A 10133-nucleotide genomic window follows, 5' to 3' on the forward strand; every position below is an offset into this window, starting at 1 on the left:
AATAAATTAATAAATTAATAATAATAAAAATAATAATAATAATAATAATAATAATAATAATAATAATAATAATAACTGGATGTATGTGCGTGTGTTTAAAATGAAAGAAAGAAAGAAAGAAAGAAAGAAAGAAAGAAAGAAAGAAAGAAAGAATGAATAATTGCCTACAACAGGCTGCTATCTCAAACTGGCTTTCAGCATTGATAATCTTGGCGGTCTGCACAGTAATCTAATAAAACTGATTTTAAAAATGTTTTTAAAACAATGCGATTATAGGAACTGCTTCTTAGTTGGTGCTTATCTTGGCGAGAGCCGAGTTCAAATCAGCATGAAGTTTTAACATCTACTCTCGTGTAATGGAAATCTTAAATACTGTAGAATCACATAGAATCCACCATTCTGTAAACAACACAATCCACAATTCATACGGGCGTCGAATTATCAGTAATAGTTAAAATTGTGAAGATTAAATATAGGTTTTTAAAAGTTCGATATATAGTTATAGTTCCTATTGTTCCTATATTAAGTTTGACTGCGGCATTTAGATTTAAGAACATAAAAAAAAAGATTACAAATGAGAGGAGGCCATTCAGCCCATCTTGCTTGTTTGGTTGTTAGTAGCTTATTGATCCCAGAATCTCATCAAGCAGCTTCTTGAAGGATCCCAGGGTGTCAGCTTCAACAACATTACCTATTTGGGCAGAACAAAACAAACAAACAAACAAACAAACAAACAAACAAACAAACAAACAAACAAACAAACAAACCCCAGTGTTCAAGAGACACACATTGCTAAATGTTGTCCTCTTGGATTCCGGACTGCCCTAAGCAGATAGCTGCGAGTCTTAGCAGAGGATGTTGCTAGCCCTACACAGCAATAAAATAACATTGCTACTGTAACCGTTTATGGGGTGCAAAACGCTCCAGGGTCGAAAGACCTGCAATATACACGACGCCAGCGTTGCGTGTACATGGATTGAAATTACGTCTAATCTCACACTTAAATGAAGCCTAATTTAAAAGAATACAAGAAACTACTGAATGCAATTTCATTCGGGCTGAAACTGGCCCTATGTTGCAGACGGAAGACACTTCAAAGACTTGTACAGAGACTTGTGCAATAAAACGAAGGGTCTGGAATACTGTCTGGAATTCGACTTTTAATTAGTTTACAACCGTCCAGCTACAATTAGGTTGTTTCCAGAATAGACCATCCATTTGTTGTTTTCTGCGGGGTTAGACAAAAGGCCGGCGGAAATAACTTTCTTTATTGACCGCTTCCAACTGGGCCCTAGAGATATGCTCTATGTCTTTGTTGTACCTGCACCAAATGCCATTGAAGCCGTCACCCAACTCGTCCTAATCTTTTTTCAGATATATGTTTTTATATGTGCCAATAGTTTTGTTTAAATACAATTTGTACATTTTTTGGAGCTCATGCGCTTTACTGATGTTATAAAGGCAACGCCTGTTTGGGCAGTTGGAATTCCTTGCTATTACCACATACGAACGGTAGATGGCAGCACTATTCCACCAAAATATTGTGAACCTCTTAAAATATTTAGGGATTCGTGTTTTTTTTTTTTTTTTTTTTTTTTTTTAAAGAGGCCTATGCTTGTTAAGAAATAGTGAGCCGGTTGGCAGTGGATTCTCAAAATAATTATACACACACGCACGCACGCACGCACGCACGCACGCACGCACGCACACACACTGCACACACACACACACACACACACACACACACACACACACACACACACACATATTAATCTTGTAATAAAACAATTTGAAGCAGGACCAAAAAGACAACATTGAAAGAAAAAATATATTAGGCTAATGGAACTCAACTCAACTCGAGGAACTAACATACATGTATTAGAAGAAAAACAAAAACATTTCTAACACAAAACATTTACGACAAACAGAAAATTATGTATTATTATTATTATTATTATTATTATTATTATTATTATTATTATTATTGTTACATAAGGTAATTTGAATCGTATTTGATAACCCGACAAATTTAAACATAATCTAAATTTTGATTATAGAGTCCACATCTGTTAAATATTTTATGAATGATCCATGAAGTGCTTGCGCGTGGATAAACCTCTCTCGTGTCTTTATTATTATTTTTTTTACTGTGTTAGCTTGTTTTTTTTTGTTTGTTTGTTTATGTTGTAGGTAACTGTGTAGATCATATGTTCTTATTTATGACTTCTCTTCTCATAATACTGTGTTAATGCAAATGTTGCCTTCCCGGTTTCGCTTTCTGAAAGTAAATATAATTTGTATTGTTAGGTTATGTATAGGCTGCTATTTTCTTTGATATAGTATTCATATAATATGGACCGTATTAAAAATATCAAGAAGCAAATTAAACGATTATCTTCTTAAACAAATGATCAATTATCTTTTTTTTATTCTAGACAACAGTATATCCCCGGCTTTCATATATTTTAATATGGATGGAGATGACAAACAAAGCTGCCTTAATGTAATCGCTGATATAACTAGCACTGATAATTTTGTAGCAAAAGAGCGTTATGTATTGTAAAAGTTATTGACATGCATTTTAAAATGAATAAAAATCGCAGAAATGATTTGGACAAAACATACAATAAACGTTTTTAAAAAAGCTTATTGCTGTTGGGTGTTCAGATATTTTACTCTCTTCTTCCATTTTATGTATTTCAATTTTGAAACGGAATGTAAATGCTGGAATTATTATCTGGACAAAAATGTATTTGTCAAAACCGAAGCAAACTATTAGCTTAGCTAAACAAACATAAAAAATATATTTAAAAAAATAAATAAAAAAAATAACAGATTTTCATAGAGAACATTCAATGAATTTTTATATATCTTTATATTGTTAATTACGCAAATCATTTGTGTAGCATCTGTACCCCTTTGAGGACTGGTTTGGCGTCAAAAGGTTTATATATATATATATATATATATATATATATATATATATATATATATATATATATATATATATAGTCTTAATTTCCTGCATTAACCCCTCTCACAAAGACATATGGGCAACACTTTAAATAATTAAAGCGCTATTATTTGAATTATATTCCCATGCATTTAATAAATAAAGTACTTATTAAGAATACTCATTGTAACCCTGAAAGTGTGGTTTAGAAGAATAAAACAGTTTTTGGTTAGATGTTCTCAGGAGAATACAGACCTATAGCAAGTGAAAATCACTACGAGCCCTTATTTTTCTTTGTGCAACACGAGCACATTTTTACAGACGCACAAACAAAACGTGGTGCATAGTTTTAATCATCAGCCGCAAACGAGAAAGACTCGAAAGTCTTAGCAGCCGTACTGGTTTGCTGGGGTCGCTAAAGGAATGCATTTGCTCTCATTAATGTTTATGATGTGCTATATAGCTGGGTGGGGAGAGCCTTTATTCTGTAGTTAGTCTTTCCGGTTCAGGATTAGACCGTGGAAAGAACAGAGCTTCACTGAAAACCAATTCATTTGGCTGCTGGGAATTTTATGACAGTATTTAAAACTGCAGCGTACCGAGGATTAGTAAGAAAAACGAATGGAAAACTTGTGAAACACTGTGAACAGAGCGAGGTATTTGTGCATGTATCTACTGTGAATAGAGCCAGGTATTTGTACATGTATCTGTGAACAGAGCCAGGTATTTGTACAAGTATCTACTGTGAACAGAGCCAGGTATTGTGCATGTATTAACTGTGAACAGAGCCAGGTATTTGTGCATGTATCTACTGTGAACAGAGCCAGTTATCTGTGCATGTATCTACTGTTCATGTGTTTGCGTCTTTAGCAGTTAAGGGTTAGGGTTTACTTACAATGTAAAACAGGAGTCATCACCAGTATTGTTACTTATAAGTGGGCTCAAAAAGCATGCATTTACATAGGGTTAGGAATAAACATTATATTATATTATATTATATTATATTATATTATATTATATTATATTATATTATATTATATTATAGCTGGGACCAAATCAGAACTTTGACAACCCGCTAATCACACTTAATAAAACTGTATTTAATAGCTTTTTTTTTGTAAGTATCTTATTTCTTCTACTCACAAAAAGAAAACGCTATTAAATACAGTTTTGTTAAGTGCGATTATCAAAGTTTTGAGTTGGTCCCAGCCTATGTGTAAGTTAGGGATTTCATGAAGTGTGTTCTCTGCTGTTTCGAATTCGGTTGAAAGTTGCAGGGAACTCTGAAATAAATGACTGTAAACCATGTATTGCAATTTAAATTTTATCCTGAAAAGAGTATCTTAATTTTATCACAAAAATACACGTCGTGGTAGAAATGTAAAATATGCTTTAAATACTAAAGAGGTCCTATTGGTGTCTATAAAACCTGATGTGTGTCTTTATAGAAATGTGAATTACTAGTGTGACTTTCACATTTCATAATGTGAAGCAGGAGAACGTACACACTGTATACCTAGCACACGGCTGGGTAAGTAGGGCCTCATAGCTTTACATTCATCCTTGATATATAGGCTACATGTAACATCGGGTATTGTTTCCTTACATTTTTAATGTTATGATCCCTACTTATTTGGATTTAAGGCCACTAAGATAATGACTAGGCACTATATGACCTACTGTTAGATATATAACTGACACGCGAAAAAACTTACACGTTTTATAACGTACACGCGAAATAACCGCCTGCATTTAGCCGGATCCATTATATTTAAATGTACTTTTTGTGCTAATTTCCACTGCTATAATCTCCTCCAGTGGTTCTGCAGGTAACCATTGGATGCCATAGTCACAAGGATAAGTCACGTGAACAAACTAGGTTAGTCCTGAGGAAAATGGGGTTTGGTGTAAATCTGGGGTGCAATGCTGTCATTTATATACCTCGTAAAAAGGACAGCGAAGAGTCCCGGCCAACAAATCACCGGCCAAAATTATGAGTTCTTATTATGTGAATTCTCTTTTTAGCAAATATACTGCGGGGACTTCCCTTTTTCAAAATGTAGACCCGACTTCTTCCTCTTTCACATCCAGCACGCAGAGATCCGGGTATGCACCGGGGACTGGAGCCTTTTCTTCCTGCTTGCCTGGTTTGTACAATGTGAATAATGCAATCTACCAGAACCACTCTGTGTTCACGTCTGGGTATAACCTAGGCTCAGAAGCCTACAACCTCCACTGCAACTCCCTCGATCAGAACATTCCTGTTCTGTACAATGAGGCGAGCAAACCCAATTGCGAAAGAACGGATCCTGCTACCCTCAACCCCCGATGTGAAGGACATTTCCAGATGTATCCGTGGATGAGAACTTCAGGTATGATCAATGTATGGATTAAGAGCAGTCTGTAAATGTACATTCTCCTCTACAGTCACCGAGGGTATAGGCTTTATGGTTTTAATTATTGCCCGGCTGCTTTTGCCTTGAAAGCCCGTGGCATTGTATGTAAATGAGTATCATAAAACTTTTATTGCGCATATAATGAGTTCCATCCTCGTAAATGCATTTCACTTCCGTTGCTTTAAAGTTCAGTGGTTTGTTTATACATTTTCTTGTAAAAGCCCGTATTCTCATTTTGAATTAAACCCACCAAATTAAAGAAAAATAATAATCATAAAAAATAAAATAATAATAATACAAACAGAATTTAAATGTCGCTTCTCTGTTTGTGGGTGACTTGCTTACATGTGTTTGATTTAATTTTACTTTTTCATCTTTCACTTAAAATAAATAAATAAAACGGTGCATTTGGATATAATCAAGCAGCCTACCTTTATTTTTTAATTTTTTAAAATGTATTTGTTTTCTTTAAGTTTTTTTTTTTTATTTCAGAAAAGAATAATACACTTTATGGTTCATTTGATACGAATGTTTAGCGAACGTATTGCTTTTAAAACTGTATTTTATTTAATTTTATTTTTTGTCAGGTGGTGATAGAAAGCGTGGGAGACAGACTTACACTCGGTACCAGACACTGGAGCTCGAGAAAGAGTTCCACTTCAGCCGCTATCTGACGCGCAGGAGGCGGGTTGAGATCGCTCATGCCCTGTGCCTCACAGAGAGGCAAATCAAAATCTGGTTTCAGAACAGAAGGATGAAATGGAAGAAAGAACACAATGATGAGAGCCCCAGCACAGCAACGACAGCAACAACTGAAGTGAAAGACGAAGAGGAGGGATCATAAAAAAAAAAAAGAATCGTATCTGAATAATAATAACGTTGTAAAAAGAATACATATGAACGGGCATTTTCTAAAGAATTGCTTTTAACAGACAAACTAAACGTGATTGAATAAGTTGCTTAATTGTTAGAAAATGCTTATAAATATTTTATTGTATTATATATATATATATATATATATATATATATATATATATATATATATTCAATAGAGTTACATTTCATAGTTGACAGGCTTTATATTAAACAATAATAATAATAATCTTTTAAAAACAATGTTGTATTAAATCATTTTGAAAATAATTTGAAAAATGTCTGTAGAATAAAAGAATTGCATCTAGACCGAGAGAGGATGGCACTAAATGAAACTACCTATTTCTTAAGTGGTCTTCAGGTTTTAGGGTATGTGCATTAAGTTAACGCAAAACCTACCTATTATGTTATTAATTTTGAAAAACAAGGGTTTGGGCAATATGTTTTCACTTCCAATTCAGTAACATTCCTAAATGCCTTTGTTAATCAGAGCAGCTACCTACTTTCTTTAAAACATTGTATGTGTGAAATATCGTATCCATGCAGAATCAATTGATATCTTATGAAGATATATTTCTAGTAATTATGCTTCGCTCTATTATAACAATAAACTGCATGTAGCTTTAATTTGCATACTATTTGAACATTCTTTTAAAAAATATTTCATTTTTGTTATATGTCATAGTGTCAGGCTAAATATATTTTTTTCGATGTGTCTGTTTAATATATACATTATTATAGGAATAGATTGGCATGCAGCGTTTCTAAGTGTGTTTGTATGTTGCGTAATTTTCTTGTGAAGTGTAGTAATGTAGTGATCTAAAAAATAAACGTGTTTGCCAACATGAATATGCGTGTTTTTATTTCGTTAGGGGCTGTACGCGGGTTGCTATATATTTACTGAAACTTTACTCGTGTGAGGTGTCAATATATTAATCGTTTAATTTGCTAATGGCATGTTTATATATTTGTTGTTACATGCAGATCGAAACTGCAGCGAAGGAAAATTTGTTAAACGTAATTATTTCTTGTGTCAGAAGAGTTTTAGTTGTTTTATTTAATAACGTTCTTTGTGAAGCGTATTGTAAAACACCCAAAGAGCACTCATACTCGTGCAATATTGTAAAATACAATATTTATTCTGATAATGTCGTTTGATGGTATGATTTTTGCCGATGTCTTGTCTGTATTTTCAAAACACACTGGGGATCTTGTTTGTGCGCAATGCTGTACACATTGAATAAACATTATAGCTTGCATTGTCTTTAGTGTTTCTCATTGTCTCACAACACACATTCAGTATTTTCATATTTCATTATCTCACAGCACACACTCAGTATTTCCATAGTTCATTATCTCACAGCACACACTCAGTATTTTCATAGTTCATTATCTCACAACACACACTCAGTATTTCCATAGTTCATTATATCACAACACATTGTATGCTTCTACACTTAGCATAAGAAACAACCAGATTTTTGTATTTATTTATTTATTTAATTATTTATTTATTTATAATATAGATCACAGCCTTTATTTAAAACAGGTGCCCCAAGCAGAAACAAAAAGTATGTTCAATACAGTTGATTGAAATGATGCATCATGTATAGTATTTTCCCCAAGACACCATTTTTTCTTAATACAATTTTATCAGTGGCTTAATATTTGCAACGAATTAATTAATTAATTAATTGAATGATTCTTGCTCTTATTACATATACATACAAGGGAAAGCATTGCCATTAATACTAATAGGTATATGAAAGCCGTCCACCTCATAACATCATTGATAATCTTAAATGAAAATATATGAATGCTCTCTATTTTAAACTCGGGAGTCGTTTCCATTGTAAAATGGCGCCTATCTGTCACCCGCCCCTCCCAGAGAAGGAAAAAGCCATTAATCCGTTGTTGTTTATGACAATTTACAAGTTTGCAATACAACTTTACGAGTTGTTCGGTATTTCTATTGGCCGTTGACGGTCATGTGGATTGTAACCGTGAACATGAACTTTTTATAATGTCCCTTTGGAGAATAGAGCTGCATTCCTTTGCTTAGCTTCGCCCTGCTTCGGATCGCTCCTGTTCTTTCACCTCTTTTGTGCTTTATTTTACAACAGTGGACAATGTGGACGGGCTCGCCATTTAAACAGCGTCTCAGTAAAGATCTCTTGGATGGCATTTTCGAATTCCTTCAGTGCAAGGTGTGGCGGATTGGATTGAAAGCAGCGGTATTTCGGTATACAGCCGGGCTCATTTCCTGCTTTCTTTTGCCACAACACATGAAGAAGATTCGTCTCCACGTCGACCAGAGCCACAGCTGTCACAGCGGTCACAAAACACCATGCCAAGTAAGAACATGGAGTGTTTATGTATATATTCAAATGTTTATTTTCTGGGAATTAGTACATAAATCCACTTTATTTAAATGACAAGGCTTTCATGACGCAGGTTTTGCACTGTATTGAATTCTAGGCAGGTAGTGAATTTAGGCACCTTTTATTATTTTACTGACGTTTTACTGAAAAATGTCGATTGAACTGCAAATATACCTTTTGTTTAACGCGGCTTCTGTGTTATATTATTCCTCTAAGAAGGGAAAGGGAAGGGAAAGTAAGCCGTTATATATATATATATATATATATATATATATATATATATATATATATATATATATATATATATATATATATATATATATATATATATATGTGTGTGTGTGTGTGTGTGTGTGTGTGTGTGTGTGTGTGTGAGTGTGTGTGTGTGTGTCCATATATAGCCTGTATGGACAAACAGATATCTGTAGTCTTATATGTTATGTGAAGTTTAACATTGCTATGATTAACCATGTTAAAGAAGGATTTTTTTTCCAGTAATGAAAATAATAATGTATATAATAATACTCTTCCGTCTACTTTTATTTTTCTTGAAAAACATATATAGAGCTATTCAATAATAATGTTTCCATTTGATTTTAGTTAGATAGATAGATAGATAGATAGATAGATAGATAGATAGATAGATAGCAGAACTGCGCCTCGTGTTAAAGATGACTATTCACATTCAGTCCATATACATTGGCTACTGAAAAAAAAATGTACAGAATTATTTCCCAGTTATATATTATTACTGAAGCTATTTAATTCAATATCTGCATTAAAAAAAAAAAGTCTACTGTAAAGATTGATACGGGTTGGTGTTGTGTTTGTCAGTATCTATTGCTATGTGGAATAGGTACTCATTGTTTGTAGCTTCCTGTTCGATACCGCCACCTTCTGGTCACAGTGAGCAGAGCTGGCTCGTTCTTACAGTAATAGTTCAATGACGAATTGTTATGATGAATTGTAGCGCTAATACGTTATTATTATTATTATTATTATTATTATTATTATTATTATTATTATTATTATTATTATTATTTTCTTAGCAGACGCCCTTATCCAGGGCGACTTACAATTGTTACAAGATATCACATTATTTTTTTACATATAATTACCCATTTATACAGTTGGGTTTTTACTGGAGCAATCTAGGTAAAGTACCTTGCTCAAGGGTACAGCAGCAGTGTCCCCCACAAGGGATTGAACCCACGACCCTCCGGTCAGAAGTCCAGAGCCCTAACCACTACTCCACACTGCTGCCCTATAACTAATACGTTATATGTGTAGTTTGCAGGCTAGTTCTAAAAATGTTGAAAAACTAAATATTATTACAATTTGAATAATTTGAATCCCTTAGGAACTCTATGTTATTTGAATAGCTTTCTACCAAAAGTGTTTTATTTACTTACCATTTTTGATGGCTTATCCTTTGAACAGGGTCCTTAATAGGTCTGAAATTGTTTAATTTTCTTTAATTTTAATTGAAGACATTTAAATAAGAAAAACAAAACAAACCACATAGACATG

General features: G+C 33.5%; 1 protein-coding gene across 1 annotated transcript; it reads left to right on the forward strand.

The window, feature by feature from the left end:
• The first annotated feature begins 4095 nt into the window (after positions 1-4095).
• Positions 4096-6227, forward strand: LOC117394198 (homeobox protein Hox-A7-like). The gene is made up of 2 exons (XM_033992274.3): positions 4096-5325; positions 5937-6227. The coding sequence occupies exons 1-2, from the start codon at positions 4947-4949 to the stop codon at positions 6191-6193; spliced, it is 636 nt and encodes a 211-aa protein (XP_033848165.1). The 5' UTR covers positions 4096-4946; the 3' UTR covers positions 6194-6227.
• Positions 6228-10133: the final 3906 nt, after the last annotated feature.

This window comes from Acipenser ruthenus, chromosome 3, assembly GCF_902713425.1.
Source record: "Acipenser ruthenus chromosome 3, fAciRut3.2 maternal haplotype, whole genome shotgun sequence".
In the NCBI taxonomy this organism is placed as follows: domain Eukaryota; kingdom Metazoa; phylum Chordata; class Actinopteri; order Acipenseriformes; family Acipenseridae; genus Acipenser; species Acipenser ruthenus.